Consider the following 19,030-nt stretch of genomic DNA (forward strand, 5'->3'; position numbering starts at 1 on the left):
GAAGATGAGTCATCAGAGCTGAACAACCAAATAGGATCCGGATTGCTTTAGTTCATTCATATTTTTAGGCTCTAGAGGAGGGGAGCTCAGGATCTGATAGACTTTTGGAGCCAACAGCATTCTCTGGATTTAATTTTCTGGTTTGCATATGCAGAGAAGTGCTTGCAGTGTATTTGCAGTGCTTCATGAAGTCTTACCGCTGTTATATCTTACTCCATCTGTCACGTAACCAGTGCTTTTCTTCACAACATGCAGGTCATCTGCTTATCATACTCTTCCTGGTTGGTAAGAAATGCCCAAGTGGTTCTCTGTGGTGTGGCAGACCAGGGATCACTGTGGGCAGACACAGGATGGATCCTTGCGCAAACACAAGGCTTATTGAGCAGGTGGGAAGGGCAGAGCCAGGCTTCCTGCTTTATCTCCGACTGTCACTCCCTAAACTTCCCACTGCAGCAGGGCTGGTCACAGAAATATATTTTTTTATCATAATGTGTGGCACCTATGGTGCAGGCAGTTACAGGAGGAGTCCAGTATCCCTGGAACAAGATACAGGCTCTTTCAGTGCCCACCCACTTAGCATAAACTTCAGTTTCAAGGGACATTGAACTATAGTGGGAAAATGTCATGAATGCATTGCAACAAATCAAGACCTCTTGAGATTTTTGTTATAATTAATTGGCTAAAATTAAACTCATGGTTTAAACGCAAGCAGTGAAGTTGACTCCAGGAAAAGCCAAGTCTGAATCCAGGTGATGTTTTGCTAATTGTCCATCCATAAAGTACCTCCACTCCAGATGGGCACCTGGCATATTTTCACATGCGGCATTTAGAATGAAAAAACGTTGTACCTGCTGCTGAGCATGGTTCTTGTCTCTACCTTGCTGCAGGCTTTCCTGATATGTCATCACAAAAGCACAGTCTGGAATCTGAAGTGATGCTGAGTAGTTTTGCAGCATCTGGCTGTGAGGCAGACAGCTCACACGTAGTGAACATCCCCATGAATCTAAATCCTTCTGCTTTCTTTTGTGGAGGGCAGGAGAAAGGATACTCCTACCCTGCTATTACTGGAAGCCATAAATTGAATATTTGAGTATAAAAAGACTTGGCAAGTAAACCTGATCATACATCATTCTCAATTATTCCTTAGTTAGTCCTTCTGTTGAAAAATGGGTGAGAGGATAAGAGTTAGCAAGAACAAAGAAGAGGGAGGGAAAAGACTTCTGAAATATGAATTTGTTGAAGTTTGTAACTTTTATTAAAAATATTGCCTTACAATGATCTTAGAAGAGGGTTGGTTTTCACAGAAGAACACTTGTGCTGTAAGTCTCTCAAAGCCAAGGAATTCTGTTTGCTCCTTTATAACAGGATTTTTGTGCCTTCCCTTTATTCAACCAGAATCAAAGGTGAAAAATAGAGGGTAAACTTGTAAGGAATTTTAATAGTACTGTAAGGAATGAGCAAAGCAACCTTGCTGTTTACTCAGTGACTGTTTCAGCACACTGTGTGATGTTTCAATCACTTGCTTCTCCTGACAGAGATTAAAAGCATCTGGCATATCCCAGGGCCACTGCAACATTGCAATCATTGTGTCTATGCTTCCTCTTGGTGACCCCCAAGGGAAGTCACTGTGAGTGTTGTTCACTGAGCTGAATTTGGGGCAGCAAGAGGTTTGGTGTGTGCCTGTCGCTCTGCAGGCTCTAGAGCCTCATGCAAAAAGAGTTGGTTTGCAAATCCCAAGTGAGTTAAGGATAAACCAGAGTCTTGAACTTGAAAGCCTAAATCCCAAACATATTGCAGTTAGGTGCATGCATGCTGTAGTTATGAGTACTCCATAAAAGCAGCCAGTGGGGCTGGGTCAGTGGTCATCCACTCTTTTCCTACTCTTCCCATTTCAGCTTAATATCCATTCCAGCTCCCCGCTCCTCCCGCCTTGGCTCTCGCATGCTGTGCCTGGCTCTGCGGGAACTGGCGTCACCCTCCCATAAGTCATGCTCTGCCTCTCTGCACGTCAGTGCCAGCTGATTTGTGGAGCTGTGCTGGTGTTCACAGAGGAAGAGAGGCCTCTGAAGGATAGTCCTGGAGGATGGAAAGCTTTCAATCAGCACCTTAAGGTGGTGGTGCTACTAAAGATGCTGGGACAAAATACTGCTGTGAAAGTGATGTTCAGGTGAGACCTGGCAGGAGCAGTTTCTGATTTCCAGGGGATGTACAATCCCTTCATTTCTACCTTACTTGCTATGCACCTAAGCTATGGATGGTTTTTGCAGTCATAAGTCATTCTACTCATGTTTGACTGCACATTCTTCATGACGTTGCAAAGTGTCTCATTAGGTGTTAGTTGATGGTTTTATCTACTACTGCTGGAAAGACAGGAAGCCTTGCAGGTCTTCATAGGGCAATAATCATTTACCATGAGAAAATGGAAAGTCTTTGCTGTTGCCTTGAATTGAAATATTCCTTTACTCTGTATTGTGTGATCCCCTACATGCAGTTTGCGGTAATTGTTTTGTAAACTCCATGAAATGCATAAGCTTGATCTTATTTATAATGGAGATCCAGATCACTTATTTTTGTGGCTTGGGAGAGTTAGGGATTGGAGCCTAGTTGTGCAGAAATACTGGTGCTTTTGCTTGTTCTTCCATGGTTACCTTTGTGCTAGGAAGGACATGTCACCTGGTCCTTTGCTGAGCTAGGACCTGTCTCCCACACTGTCTCCCAAGAGCGGGAGCACACAGGGGGCTTTGCACCTTTTGTCACTCCCACCCTCATGGAGCCCACCCTCATGGAGCCAGAAACTGTAAGATATTAGCAGACAAGTGACTTTTTCCTTTCTAGAAACTGTATGTTGTTTGAGAGCTTGGTCACTAAACAGGTGAGAAAATACCTTTTGGAAGTGAGATGAAGCACTGAGATCTGTGAAATTAAGTTTTTCGTAAGAAACCTCCCCAGCCAGACTTGGGCAGAAACTGCTTTGGTGAGGATGTGCCAATTGATTGACGTTGCTCCTGCCCCAAGCTGCTTGTGTTTCACACAAAGGTAGAGTGCAGTTTTGTACCATGTAGGTGGAGAAAACACAGAAGTCGTGGGTTTCCTGCTAGTTCATTGCTCCTGCAGCTGTCTGTAGTGCAAAAGCACTAGAAGAGACCTGCCTTTCCTGCCTCGCAGGCTTTTCTGCTACTGTTCAGTGTAACACCTGGCCACATTTGCAGCACTGTTTTGTCTCATCCTGAGCTTGTTTATCTTAAATTCTCCTCTGTCCTGTCCTTAGCAAGGTACTGCTGCTCAATCCTGCTTGATAAATCTCCACAATAATCAGCATCTTCTATTCCATGGCCAGCATCCTTGACCAGTCAGGGTGCAGAAAATTAAATAAATGTTTGTTCCTCTCCTTTTGAGTAGCAGTCATTGCTGCATTCCTGTTGTCTCCTCTTACAGGTGAGATCCCATCAAATCATCCTTGCCTTCTCCTGGCTGGGGAGGCAAAGGCATCCAGGCACCCTCCTCTGCTGCATTGCATCTGCCTCTCTTCTTCTCTGCTGTCTTTGTGATTTCTTTGTGCATGGAGTGCTGTCTCCCTTTTCTCACAGGTTCCTCTTCCTAATGATGCCTGTTTTGCTACAGTCCAGCTCTGTATTTATGCCTGCCTTGGGAGCAGTGCTCTCTCCCAAGCAACTTAGAGCCTCTGAGATTTTATTAAATTGAAATGGTGTGGAAGGGAAATGAGCATAAGCCTCATAACCTGGCTGGGCAGTCTCCTTTCTGTCCCCGATATGTGTTCAGTCTCTGAGCGAATGGGAACAGATCCTTTCACTGAAGCTCTGGGTTAGCAGTCAAGGGCAGAAATTATTAAGATAAAATCCTCCTACTGCACTTGGTGTTCCCCCATGTTTATTTTTAAGATGTCTGAAGACCATTAATCAACAAGTAAGTGCACGATACCTCAGGTCGCAGTGTTCCAATACTTCATAGTTAGAACTAAGTGTATAAGGCTGCGTGATCTGCTTTCTAAATAAGAGGCCTTCTGCCAGCCATCCCATTAGTAAAGGTCTTGTTGTCCATGAAAAAAGATGAAATCAGGGAATCATTGAGGAATAATTTTGTAAATTGACTGCTGACAGTGAGTTGTTGAGGCAGTTGTAGAACTTTTACTAGTTGTAAAACAATTACTAGCAGCAGTTTTTTCTTTAAGCAAATAAATGCCTTTGTATGAGGTACCTTTACCCAGATTAAAATAAGAAGGGATTCTGCCTCATTCACTGTTCCTTTTTGTTGTCTGTTATCTTTTCCTGGAGTTGGGGTATTATCAGGATTAAGATGAAAAGTTGTAATAAATGACCTGATGACTAATGCATGCGTTGGTCCAGAAGAGCCAAAATTAGCATCCTGCCCCATAGACAGGGACAAGGAGGTGAGATGAGCATGACTCTGAGAGCACTGGATTCATATTTAAAAGTCAGTGGTATTTTTCACTGCAGGCACAGGTATTGCTTTACACAGGTTCTCACAGCCACAGGACTTTAGGAACAGGCATGTGTCGGATGTCACACTCTGATTGATCTCCCCAGGAGCATCACAAACAGCCTGCTCAGCATCTTCCCTGGTGGTGTGGGGGACCACAGCATGGTGTGGGGAGCCCTGATGACTGTGAAAGACAGTGGTGCCATCAAGGCTGGAGAGCACAGTGATCATGGGATGTGCACAACCTGGTAAATGCTGGGGCTTTGGGATGGGTGTGCAGTGGCAGGTCCAGGTGCCTCTGGGTTTACTTGGCATCCATCACCTGCTGAGGGTCCCACCCCTCTTAATTTGCTGTGTATTAATTTGCCTGGGCTTAGGGGCATAAATCAAGAGAGGTAATGTGGAGATAGAGCATACAGATGTGATTTTGTGCCTGTACAATCTATAATTTGGGTTTTGCAAAAAAAAAAAGCCAGATCAGTGTAAATGACACCAAGATATTGTCCTGCAGATTAATTTTGTTGTATAAATAAATACATTTAATTCCATCTACAGCAGCAGTTGCTTCATAGAGTATTCATTTAATTGAAGAAAGACACCCAAAAGAAAAATTACATCACTCACCTGCCAAAGCTTTCTCCGTATTAAAAGGAATGTTAATGGTGAGCCCCATGGGAATGATCAGAGTTAATAGCATCAATATTCTGTATCTCAGGTTACACACAAAGCATATCTTTGCACTCAGTCGCCAGCCATTTGTATTGTGGCATCAAAGGTGCCTGGATGTGGACTAAAGCTGTTTTGTCCTACCATAACCATAGAATAAAAATGCTTCTTGTCCTGTAGCCAAATTTTTTACCAAATATTAAAAATGAGTATCAGTAATGCAGATCAGCAAATAAGCAAGCCTTCAAAAGAGGTGCACCATTACCTAAATTAACTCTTGAGCTTGAGCTGTCTAGAAAAAAATTTCAGGGAAATGGGGAGAAATAAATCTCAAATGTAGTAGGCATCTCGTATTACTTGTCTTAGTTAATGTTGTATATTAATCCTATGAAAATAGCCTTGACACAGTGTTATGTGCACTTTTAAAATTGTGATGAAGCAGAACATTTTTTAATAAACCATGGTATCAGTAGAGCCTGTATGTCACTGCAGCTGAGGCAGATGCACTCTGGGCTTTGTATATTTGTTGATTATCCAGAGAGATGAAAGCATGAAAGTCTTCATCAACAAGATCTTTTATTTCCTTTCTGCGAGGCCTAAGCAGAAATGCTGGGTGTGAAGCCAGGGGAGTATTTGTTCCTGCCTGGGGTATCCATCCTACCACTAGCTGAGAGTAATCTCTTACTATAAACTCACAGATCTCAGAAACACAATGGGTTTAAGCTGCAGTAAGAGAGCTTCTAATTAGATACTGATGGGGCAAATAAGAGCAGTGGTGCTGAAGGCTGGACAGTGTAGGCAGGCAGCAGCAATCTCCCGGAAAAGGTCAGGCGAACATCTCCTGACTGAGATGTGACTTTGCTTTGGGGTGGCACAGCAAGGTGACCCTGCAAGGCTCCTCCTGGCCCCTGCTTACCTGGTTGTCTGGGACCTGGTGCAAATCCTTTATCCTCCGTGGTGACCCTGCTGGTACCAGTAGAACCTCACTTCTCTCTGCGGCCTGACTGCAGCGTGCGGCTGGAGCTGCTGGCAGCACCTTCGGGACCGCAGGCATCTGCCCAAGCTGGAGACGTCAGGTGTGCTCCACAGCCCAGAAATTAAGTCTGTGTCCTGAACTGCTTGCAAATTATATTAGGCTGGCAGCATCTTGCATTCTGCCTGCCAGAGAATGAGCCTTGGACAGAGCTGTTTCAGATTGGATAATCAGAGGAAGGAATAACAAGTGGTCAGCATTTCAGGGCAAAAGAATTAAAGAAAAACAAAAGATTGGAATAAACATACACAAAAAGGCCACCTTAAGTGCTCCTTTCCTCTGCTCAGTCCAATATAATATAAGAAAGCAAAAACTAGATATTAGTAAATTAATTTGAAGATAATAAAACATATCAATTCCTAAATTAATATAAATAAATATATGACATTTATTTAATACACACTGTTTAAAGCATATAATTTCTAAATAAAATATTTGAAACATGTATCTTATCCTATATACATGGGTAGTCTAAATGCTGAGGAAGTTTAGTAGGAGATTCTTGCTGCTGAAATCAAAGCTGACTGGGACCAAAGGGGTAGCTGCCCACAGACACCTGTAAGGTATCAGTGCTCAGTGTTTCCACCCAGCTGTGAGTGGTACCTGCAGTAACCTCAGGTCCACGAGGGAAAGTCCACCCAAACAAACCCTGCCCAAACCCCTCCAGGCAAGGGAGCCCTGTGCAGGATAGGAGCTGGGGATGGACAAGAGATAAGAGTCACCACTTCCCATGAAAATACAGAAACTCATTCTTGCAAAACAAGTTGCTTCAAGCTAACACCAAGCCTAAACAAATCCAGGTCCCAAATGCAAGGTACTAATGCCCAACCAGGTAGGGAAGGGACCTCCCCCATCCCCAAAGAGTTTATTATTGAGAGCAGGATCATTACAGTATCATGCTCATGTACAGAGGGAGAAGTTATCCGTGGGAGTGATTAATTTGCATTAGATCATGCTGGAAATAGTGGCAAAGCTGCACACTGGTGACAAGAGCACTAAGCTGCAACTAGTACCATAGTCCTGAGGAGGCAGCATGTACAGTGCGATCCCTTATGACAAAAAACCAAAAATCTGTTTACCACTGCCAAACATCCACAGAATCAATTTTCACTTGTAGCTTCTTGAAGTGTTTGAGTGATATTGCTGAGACCCTCCTTAGGACCTGCCATAAGCAGTGAGCAATCACCTCCAGTCTCCACAGACAAGTGAATTCTGCTCCCAGAGGGACTCAGCGGGGAGGAGGACTGATTCATTGTAAGGGTTTCTTTAATTTAAACTATTTGATTCAGTAGCAAAGGAAAGGTGTCCAAGCATATTTTCCCTTCAAGTGGAGAGGCTGTCTCATAGCTCGTGGCTGCTCCCTGTCCCTGCAGCATGCTGGCACTCACCATTAGCATCCCAGACCTTCTGACATTCAAGGCATTTTTGGCAGTGATCTTGGCCTTTATTAGATAATGAAAGATATTATCTGAGAACTCAGAAGGAGATTTTATAAAGACCTTAAGTAACCAAAAATTTAATTTTGAGGTCATAACAAACAGTAAGAGCTGTTGGCCAACCAGTGCAAATTTCACTGTTGCTTGTGCAAAAATGCATGTCATAGCTGATCTCTTCCCAGGAGATTTCTTGGATCAGATGCCCAAATCTGGAAGCCCTGAGAAGACAAGCTCTGCAGAAAAGGAGACTGACCCATGCTCCCTGTTGCAGAGTAGTAACAACATCAGTTTGCAGTCACTGCTGCTGCCCCAAAGCAGAATCAGTCCTGGTGCAATGCAGACTCCCAACCCCTGCAGTAATTTCACAGCTGTGCCAATGGGAATCGCTGTGTTTGTCTTGCTCAGAGGAGTTGCTCTGGGAGTAGGGTCTGCTTGAGTGCTGTGCTAACTGCCACAGCAAGAAGGGGAGGGGTGTATGTCTTGTGTAATCCATCCTATGCCTGAATAGCTCAATACAAGCCGCCTTGCCTCCCGCTGTCTTGAGATGTTGCTGTGTCACCACATAGCACCACACATTTAGCTGGAAAAACCCAGACCAGTAGGAAGATATTTCTGAAATCCTAAACAATGAAGGAGGTTTAAATCTATGTGACATTTGAGTAAAAAGTCTAATGGGAATGTTTCAGACTCCTCAAGAGGTATTTTTTATGGCCTGCTCTGTGTGGCTTCATCCTTCCTCAGACTAGGGCTTTCCTGGCATAGATGCAGCTGTTAATTACATTCAGGGCCTTATGGACAATTCAGTGAAAGCTCAGGACAATGTGGTGAATTTAAGCTGAACTAGACCAAACTTGGGATGAAAAAGCACAGTGAAAGCAAGATCCCCCTCTAGTGTCTGAAGAATCCTGGGTAGGAAGCAAAGAAAAAAAAGAAAACACTGCAGTATTTAATAAAAGGGGAAAAAAACCCTAGAAAAATAGAAGAGCTAAAAAAGTGCATAAATGGGTTATAAATGTAACCTACCAGTGGAATCAAATTTTGAAAGAAGGTTTCTGGTAGGCAGATTTCAGTGACTTGTTTTGGTAATTAATATTATTTAATTATCTTGATAACAAGAAGGATGCAGGAGGTGGGAGCACACAGAATCTGCTAATGAAAACAGTTAAGAGACTTCAGGGTGGAGGGTAGCACAGAAAAATGTCCTGGGCAAGGAGTGGGGGAGATGAGCTGAGTCAAGGCCCTGAAGAGGGCTCGTGATTGGTGCTCCTTAACAACAAACACCTATTTTTTTGTACTTCAGTTCTGACATTGAGGCACTAGGGCTGGGGAAAGGAGACTTAAACTGATGTTGTACCTTTGTGAAGGTGGGGAAAATAGGGTAAAAATCAGTCACCCTACTACACAGTAGCAAGTCTTGAGCAGTAAGTTGTGAGGTGGCTTTTAAAATGGAATTTTCCATTTCTTCTACTGGCAGTGGACCACTGGGCAGAAGAGCCAGCACTGGTGGCTGGGTGCAGGGACCTGCAGAGAATTGTATTTCAGTCCCCTGGGCAAATTTTCACTTGGGGTTACATTGTAAAGGTGAGAAGTCCACCATCTATCAATTAAACCCCTCTGTTCCGCTCTGGTAAAGGTAGCCTGAATTTGCCAAACTTTATCAGAGCCTTGTGTTGCCAAAAGCTGCTTTATTGCTGGGCTTGGGTGCTTTATGAGATCCATTATTTTAAGCAAGTCCCTTTAATATTTCTCCAGTATGTTTGTGTATGTGGGCCCCACCATTCATGCTGAGCCTATGTGAATGGCAGCATCAATAGTCACTAAATCTTTGTTGATATTCTTTTAAAGGGAAAATAAAAATCTCTTGACTCTGACATTTACAATAGGTATTATCTGCGCTCTGACATTTGGGCTCATAAACCGAGGTCAACCAAATTTCTGTTCTTAACTTACCCCACTGTATCAGACCAGATATGAACTGACTGCTCCCCTTTCTCTAAATAGCAGCCACCTGCCCCTCTCTCCCAGCACGTGAGTCAGGGCGCCTGGGAGTCACTGCAGTGATGATGAGCTCCAAAGAAATAAACGAGCGTTCTCAGGAGTGTATGGCAGAGCAGGAAACCAACTGAGGGTCTTCTATAGCCCACTCTTGCACCATAACAAATTATTTCTTTGAGCCCACAGGCATTCAGGAGGTCTCTGTGCACGTGCTGGCCCAGCAGCAGCAATGCCTGTTGTTATCAATGGCTGCTATGGCAATGCAGCTGCACCCTCAGCAAGGAATTTTGGGGGGCAGCTGTGACCCTGCTGCCAGGGCTGTGTGTGCAGGCAGGGAGGGACATCCTGTGGCTCAGGAACTGCCAGCAAGGCTGGCTATGGAGGGAGGGGGATGCTCCAAGCTGCTTTCCTGGGGCTGTGTGATGGTGGTGATATCACATTGCTGTCTCTGGCATGTAAACATGGTTTTAAAGGGATGAGAATCAGGACAAGGTTTTCATGACTCCTTTGAACACAGGTCACTTGAAGCGGCAGTAACACAGGTTTTTTGTGTCTGCATTAGCCTGGTGGGGAACAGATGAACAGAAACAATATAACCCTGCCCTGGGCTTAATAGTTGGGTGAATAAATGTAGGGCAAATGGACCACTGTGGAGCTAAGAGGCTAGGACAGGAGCTGAGGCAGAGCATGAAAAGTAGAGGGTTTGCCTGATCTCCCTTTTCTTTTTCTTTGAAAGGGGATTCAAAATGGTAGCAAAAGCTTCAATTAAGTTTTTATTTTTAAAGGAGGAGAGTAACAAAGATATAATTATGGTGGCACAAGATACTCTGTCCTGCTGCTCATCATTAAGACAAACAGCTTTGAACAAGAACACTTGCACTGCATTTAGTTTGGCATGTATTGGGTTCAGTTAGCCAGGAGTACATTTGGCCTTACCCTCTGCCCTGAACAGGAACCAAACTCACTCTCACCCAGAGCTTGGTCCAGCATTATTTTCTCCTAGCAGCATTGTGCACTCATGTTTGGCACAGAGAGCAGCAGCAGCAGTGTTAACCCTGCTGAGTGAAAGGCAGGTAAGGAGCAGCTGGATAACTAAGCTATAGTATCAGGTTGTGCAGTTTTGTTTGATGATAATGTCTAAAGGGAAACTAACAACTTAGGAAGAGTGCTGTAAGGACAGATGGAGGAGAGTGCTGGGAGTTACAGTGCAGTGATGCTGGTGTTAGAGCAGGGGCCCCCATACCAACCCAGCAGCTGATCTGTCAGTTCCCAAGGACCCAGCAGCTGATCTGTCAGTGCCCAAGGCAGGTGTTTGGGAAGAGCAGGAGACTGGGGAAGGCCCAGCATGCCGGCCCCCTAGCCTGACCACTCTTCCATCACCAACACGTCACACCCCAGCTATTTCCTGATCACATTTGTGGCTTCAAGCAGCCAAGGCCACAGAGAGTCCCAGGACAAGTCACTGATGATCAACTCCCACATTCATAAGCACCTTTTTCTCTTGGCAGGGTAGAGGCAGGGAACAATGGGGACAGAAGTGTCTTTATTCACCTTCCTCTTACTATGTAAAGAGTTTCCGTGGAAGAAACCCTAGCCTTGCTGCCGGAGGAGGGTGGAGATAGCTGGTGTCAGGCTTCTGGAGATGATGGGGAGCCAGTAGTTTGTCTGACATTAGTCCAAGCTGTTTGCACTAGTGAGGTTTTTAATCAGCCCATTATAGCAGGGCTGTGAAAGGTTGCGATTTCCCAAGTCCGAGAAAATAATGGCAAAGAAATGAAAAAAAAAAAAAAAAGAATGGAAAATTCTGTGCCTTGTGCATAATAATCAGCAGCCAAGTGGACTGGAGACGAATCACAAAGTCACCTTCTCAGTAAGGCACAACTCCCTCACCCCCAACAGGTGTATTGTCTTGAATCTCCCATACTGTCAATGGAAGCAAGCTTTCAGGGATCAATTTAAAAACAGCAAGGAGGGGGAGAAAAATGCTGGGGGAGAAGGCATCACATGCCACTTTCTTTTATGTTTTACTGTTGTTATTAAAACTGTTATTTACTGTATTTACTGTTTAAGTTATTAAAACTATTTTCAAAAAAAAAACAGATTTACATTTTTGGTTTTGCTTTCAGGGCAAGCTGGTAAAGGGTCTGGAGCACAAGTTCTAGTTCTAGTTTCTTGGTGTTCTAGTTTTAGACAGGGAGGCAGCTGAGGGAGCTGGGGGTGTTTAGCCTGGAGAAAAGGAGGCTCAGGGGAAGCCTTATCCCTCTCTAGAACTGCCCAAAAGGAAGTTGTAGTCAGGTGGAGATTGGTCTCTTCTCTCAGTCAGTGACAAGAGGACAAAAGGACATAGCCACGAGCTGTCCCAGGGGAGGTTTTGGTTGGATATAACATTTTCTTCACAGAAAAGGGTGATTAGACATTGGAATGTACTGCCCAGGGAGGTTGGTGGAGTCATCATCGCTGAAGGTGTTAAAAGAAAGATTGGACGTGGTACTTGGTTGGATTTGATGATTTCAAAGGTCTTTTCCAGCCATGTGATTCCATCTCCTTATGCTGTTGTAACTCAGATTACATCTTCTTTTGTTTAGTCTGGTGAAAGGTACAGTATACTTTTGTCCCCTGAGAGTGCCACACTGCATAGAGATCTCAGGCATTCCAGTTTTTAAATTTTTCTTTTTATTTTTTAAATTCAGTTTGTAACAGGTGGATGATACACCAAGTTAAAAAATCACTTTTCTGGTAAGAAGTAATTTTTGCTACCTCTTCCTTAAATCCTTTAAATAAATGCTGAAGAGCTACAAATCATCTTAATCACTACAGTTACAATTTTGTGTCCTTCAAAGTGCTTAACGTGGTCCCAACAGAATTTATCATTTAATGCAAAGAGGACAAACGACACACAGCAGAACTCTATGTGGTATCACAGCTGAAAACAGTTGTAAAAAATCTTGTAGAGAGTGAGTCTGGTGGAATTTCGGTTCATCTTAAAGCCAAAAGCATCTTTTTCACTGGGCAGCTGTGTGTAAAACATGAATGTTCCCGACAGCAGCCGAATCCCAGCCTCACTTTCCTGAAGCAAGACGAGTACAGACAGGCTGCCTGTAGGTGTCAGACTCGGATTGCACAGCTGCATAAATGCAAGTCAGGAGCAGGTAGGGCTTCTAGTTCGTTTCTTAAATCAAAGCAACTTCACATGTTGCCTGTTTTACTTAAAAAGTAAACATTACATCTAAGGTTTGTTCTGTTCCAATCAAAAGAGGGACAACTGCAGACAATACTGCTGATATGGTCATTTCCCATACCTGTTTTAACGCAAATACTTCTGAGAAAGAAAAAGTAAGTTTAAATTATTAAATTGTGCAGACATCTCAAGACCGGAAGCAGAAGCATTTTCAGCCTTCTGCCTCCTTAAATGTTCATTGCTTTTTTTCCTTCACCACTGCAGTCACTCTCTAGAGGGGAACACACATGAAATGTAGGAGAACCCAAAGGAGCTGTCACACCTTCCCACAGAATGAGAACTGAGAAAAATATTATTTCTAATCTTTGGTCTTGCAATATGGTGATGATACTAATTATAAACAACAGTTTAATATAGAAGAGCTTGTTACAGAAACCTACTAAAAGAGAAGGGCAAAAGGCTATTAATTACCAGATTTTGACACTGCTCTACTTTGCTGAAGGAGTGGGGCAAATGTTACTTGACTGCACGATTAAAAAGTGACAACACCTTTTAGAAGCAGCAGGTCTGAAGCCAGTTCTATATAAATACATAGGGGGAAACATTTTAACCTACTGGCTTAAGTACAAAATAAGGGACTATGCTGGGATAAACAATTAATTAGAAGTTTTACAGCTTAAATTTTGCTAAATTTAATATTAAGTGGCTACCAAATATAATTAAACCTGCTGTTATTAATACCAAGATAAGACAAATATGGCATTCATATTACCATTGCCTCCATTGCAGATTACAGAAAGATACCAAGTTCAAAACTTCATGCTTGTGTGCAAGCCAAAGATGGAGGCATTCATGTAGAAGGTAGATAAAATGTGTTTTTATCAGTTCCAAGGGGGCTTATTAAGTACACTTCTACGTTGCTCAATTTTCTGCATAAATTCCAGAATTTTCAAAATTAAAATTTGTTTCATGTGGTGGTCTGAAATGAGCACAAATCCTGAAAAAAGGGAAAGGCAGGCTTATATACTTCAAACTGCCCACACAAATCACGCTGGATGAAAATTTAGAATAGTTTTTCATGTAAGTCTGAACTACGCAGTATCTTTCCAGAGCAGAGGCACAACTCCACCTCTGTCTGTCAGTGAAATCACAGATTTCACCCAAATACAGTGTTGTATTCAGTTCATGAATTACAGTGGGCAGAAACCAATACTGGTAACCTCTAGAAAAGTGAATACAGTTCCTCAAAAACAACCCAACCAACCAACCAACCAACCAGACAAAAAAGCCATAAAATAATATTATCTAAATTTCTAAAAGTTTTTAAAACTTTGATGTAAAAATAATGATCCAGGGAGTATTTTGTGGTAAGAATATTTTATATATTTTTTTACACTTTTAACACTTACAAAAACATTCAAACACAAAAAAAATTAAATAACTTTGGGAGCAGAATAAATCCTTCTGCCTACACACATACATCAATTCCAAGCTGTTGGCACAAAAAGTAATCCACATTCATAACCCCTTACTACTATATCAAACATAAGTTAAGTAAATCATAGGCACTATTTTATCAAATCCATATTTCCACAATTCTGCAGTAAATCTCTAAACACAGAGCCCCATGATTTCCTGATATCATATACTGGTAATGCACAAAGGCTTTTTAGCAAACAGACAGTCTGTCTTCTCAGGAAGTCATTTGCTGTATTTTGGGGGGAATAGCAGAGAAACATCCCTATAAAACTCAAGCTGAATTTACCCAAGCAATGAATTACTTAACTTAAGGAAACGTACACAAGTTTGATGCAGCCATGGTAAAACCCCAATATTGTCATCTAAACTGACTTTCAAAATTTTTAAGTCAAGCAAAGTTTGATAAAATCCATCAATTTAAATTCCCCTTTCTTCAGTGAAGACTGCAGCATTGATTTGTAAAATGCTGAAATATTAAAACTCAGGCTTTACTGAGAATATGCACATTTGATCTAGTCCTGTCTTCTGCTGAGCAGTGATGTGAGATACTGACATCCATTCCCTGTACCTGCAGGTGAATCAAGGCTAGATTAGTGGTATGTACTACTCTGTACTGGTGAAAGGTGGCTTCTGCTGGAATCTGACAATTACAGTATATTTGACACCCCAACTTGGAAATCTTTGAAATCTTTAAAATCTTAGCGTAGATCTTGGTCTTGAATGTGAAGTCACCCAACAACCCAGAGCTTGCTTGAGTAGTTTAAGTTGCAAGTTAGTCTCCACTCCTTCCTATTTGGTTTCTTCCAAGTCAAGTAGTATTGCATGGCTTTTCATCCAGGAATATGTTAATGTTGGCCTAAAATTCAAGTGCTAGAATTTCAGGATTAGTTATCCTCTTAGTGGTGGGAGGCAAAATACACCACCAGTCCCAAATTCACTAACTAATGGGGTTGAAGGCTACCTACCATCCAATCTGACTTGTAGTGTTTGTCAGTCATTGCACAAAGGATATACCATTCACATTCTCTTACTTCATCAACTGTACATCCAAAATATTGAAAAACCTTCAAAACAAAATCCCTTCCACTTAACTAGTCCCACCCAATACAACTTTAGCTACAGATTTTTGCATGTCTTCCAAAACAGAAAACAATGGTTCAATGCTAAATATATCAGTTGTTCTGAGCAAAATGTATTTGAGTAAGGTCAGAGCACCAGAGGAGTTTAATAGCTTGTAAACAGACACAGCAGGTTTCATACTCTGTTACCAGTAATGTAAGAAACACATATGTAAGGCAAAGTATATATTTAAACACACTTACATGGGCAATATCTTCTGTAAAAATATTTACAATTTAAAATAAACCAATTTAAGAAATGGATGAAAGTAAAAAAATAGGATACAGAAAACTCCCTCATACCATGGAACATCACCTAAATGAATATCATTTGGCATCAAGAGTCAACTAATTTCCTTAAAATTTGTATGTTACAAGTGCATAGTTGTGTTTCCTTCTCCTTAACTATCAGCATTTACAGTTGCTGCAGGCTGCAAGTATATGCGGTATGGTATTATAACAAATCAAAATTATCACTTGCTCTTTCTTTTGCAAGGAAACCTGCTATTAACAAAGTTTTCCCCAAATAGCAAGCCATGTGTTAAAAATGCGGCTACAATAGTGAAGGCCATCTTTCCTGAGACAGGAATTTCAGGTTAGAAAGATTGTACAACTGATACTAAGCCCTTTTGGCGATCAAACATAGGAATAGGTAAAGCCAATAAATCAACATAGGAAAGATGCAATCTGTACTATTGCATTGTGTGTCTGCTACACTGAAACCTTTAATGTGATAAAAGTCATGGCTACAACCCCCTGTTCTGTCTAATTCTCCAGAGTAACTGCTGATTCTTCCTGCAGTACTGAAGGACAAATCCAGTCCCAGCTGGGATCTCATACAATTGTTAAAAGCAACATTTCCCTAGCACTGTAGCAGTCTCCAATCAGAACATTAGTCCTGATTCATGTAGCCTTGTTTCAATAGTACATATTCACCAATCTTCTGCTGAGTTAAAACAGGCTGAAAATGAAGTTTTGGATAATGTATGTTGATAGTTATCCTTGCTGTTTTTCAGATGGGCATTTCTTTGGCTTTCATTCTTTTTTGCCTTGACATTGGCCACTCTCATAAATGCTCATATTGATAACATTTTTAGCAAGCAATAAAAAGCCCCCAGAACTGATAGCAATTTAATGTAGAAGTGATTGTATGACCACCAAACATCTGATGTTAGATGTCATTAAAGTGCTGCTTTATAATAATCTCTGCCAGTTTGTGCTAATTAGAGACAGAGAGGTTTGGAATTTTTACAAATTCCAAGAGTCACATCTGAACAGTTTGTTTAATCTTTTAGCCTGGTGAGGAAGTATCCATGAGCACTGGAAATCTGCATTAAGTTGTGCAGATCAGTAGCAGCCATCTTTCCAACTCTCATCTTTCACGTTGCTATATGTCTTGGGAGTGGGTAATGATCTAAAATGAAATGAGATATTTTTTTAGTTTCATATATAACTGTTGAAGTCTCTATTTACAATACATAAGAATTTACACATTTTGTAAATAACTGAAATACACGCTTCATTCATTTGTTTCTCTGCAATACAGTTTACTTAAGATAAACCCTAGAGTATTTTCAGTATCAGATTGCAACTACCATGCCAGGAAAAAAGGCTAGATGAATAAATAGACAGAAAACTGATTGCTATTGTACTCTGTGAAAATGCAAGCTTAATCTGCTTCCACCTAAAATAGGCCATTTTTAAAGTGACATACAAAACCAGGCAAATCCTTGTCTAGAATATTACATTTTGCTTACATTAAAATCTGACATTCATAGAAACTTGAATATTGCACTGTGTACAGAGTCTGCATTATAGAATTGTGGAATTGTTTAAGCTGGAAAAGACCTGTAAGAACATCATATCGAGCCATTAACTCAGCACTGCCAAGTCCATCACTAGACCCTGTCTCAAATTGCCACATCTAGACATCTTTTAGATGCCTCCAGGGATGATGACTCTACCACATTCCTGGCCAGCGTGTTCCAATGTTTGACAACCCTTCTGGTGAAGTGATTTCCCCTAATGGCCAATCTAAACCTCCTCTGGTGCAAGCTGGGGCTGTTTCCCTTTGTCCTATACATGCAAACTTTTAAAAAAAGTTTTTTAAAAAGTCAATTTTAAGAAGTTATAGAAAAGTGTTTCACTTACTAAAGACAAGCTGTGATTTGGACAACCATACTTCACTACTATTAGCAAATTCCTGGCAAAACAACTGCTTTTTATTACACAAAGTTCCACACTGCTGATCAATGCAGGCTCTATAAAAGTCAATGCTGTGACAGTCATTTCCCTGCCCAGCACTCACTGCAGAACAGAACTTTTCCACTGTTTTTTTACCATTCATTTTATCTTTACAGTACTAGAGACTAATTGTTTTCCTCTTACGTTTAAGGAGATTCTTAATATTTCTCATGGATGACTGCTTCCTTATGTCAGCTTCTACTTGACACCTTCAGTGAAAGCTGACATTCACAGTCAATACTCAGTGCCTCTTGCAGTAGTTTTCAAAAAGACACATCAAGTAGCTTCTATAGCTGGGTGCTAGCACAGTTATGTTTAAGCTACAAATTCTGTTTCATCCCGTGGATGCTATGAATGTCTCGTCTGTCTTGGTGTATCTTCCTTCTCAAACTTTCCAGTTGCCCAAGGAGAGAAACTAGTCTCACCTGGTACTGTTGCTGGAGTTATGGAGGCAGGTATTCTGACTTCAGAATGTGTCACTCACATAAGTGAATTTTCTCTTGCCAGCTGTATTTTGATAACTTTGTATCGCATGTAGACAAATTCTTGCTGCCTTCTCAGCCCAGACTAAGATTTTAATTACAGTAATTTCACGATTACAAGCCGCACTGAGCATAAGCCGCACTTCCGGGTGCCAGCAACTTTTCATTCTTTGTCCATACATAAGCCGCACCTGATTATAAGCTGCACGTTACAACACAGAGTGTGATAAAAGGTATCTGTTCTATCACCATCTGTTGAGGGTGGGGGCAGTGATCCTTATCTCAACGGCAGATATTCTGCTAATGGGCCATCCACTGAAACCAGGCAGGGCATTGTTCTTTATCTTTTCACAACCCATCCTTCCTCCAGCGAGTCATTTTCTGCTAATGGCCCATTGAGTCCCACTGTGTGACTGATAAAATTACTTCATCCCATTGGAAGTTGTTCCAGCCAGCGGGAAGAGCCCAACATTTCTTACCAAAATAAAAACAGAGGTTTTGGGACACTAAGGGAGCCTCTTTCTCCACTGGACTCCAGAGTTTTCGAAAACCGGATTCCTCCACATCACCACTGGATCTCTGGAGGGAAACTGCACCTTCTGCAGGAGCACTGCTCCAACTGAATCACATCTGTCACTGCAGGAGGATGCAGCCACCATTTAATGGGACTGCTACCAACACCCTGCCTGACGGGGTGTCAGGTTGTACTCTGACTTTGTCAGGGTTTGGAGTTTGTTTCTTTGTAGTACTGTATTTTCTATTTAATTTCCCTAGTAAAGAACTGTTATTCCTAATTCCCATATCTTTGCCTGAAAGCCCCTTGATTTCAAAATTACAATAATTTGGAGGGAGGGGTTTTACATTCTCCATTTCAAAGAGGAGTTACTGCCTTTCTCAGCAGACACCTGTCCTCCAAACTAAAACAGCAACTTTTTGTTCTT

The 19,030-nt window shown here is 41.8% G+C and overlaps 1 protein-coding gene across 1 annotated transcript in view; it reads right to left on the minus strand.

Annotated features, from left to right (window-relative positions):
- Positions 1-12,238: 12,238 nt before the first annotated feature.
- Positions 12,239-19,030, minus strand: part of SLAIN2 (SLAIN motif family member 2) — a 37,649-nt gene continuing 30,857 nt past the window's right edge. Inside the window, 1 exon segment of the mRNA XM_033060054.1 lies at positions 12,239-16,777. Within this exon segment, the coding sequence (XP_032915945.1) occupies positions 16,711-16,777 (67 nt within the window). The 3' untranslated portion in view covers positions 12,239-16,710.

This window comes from Catharus ustulatus, chromosome 5, assembly GCF_009819885.2.
Source record: "Catharus ustulatus isolate bCatUst1 chromosome 5, bCatUst1.pri.v2, whole genome shotgun sequence".
In the NCBI taxonomy this organism is placed as follows: Eukaryota; Metazoa; Chordata; class Aves; order Passeriformes; family Turdidae; genus Catharus; species Catharus ustulatus.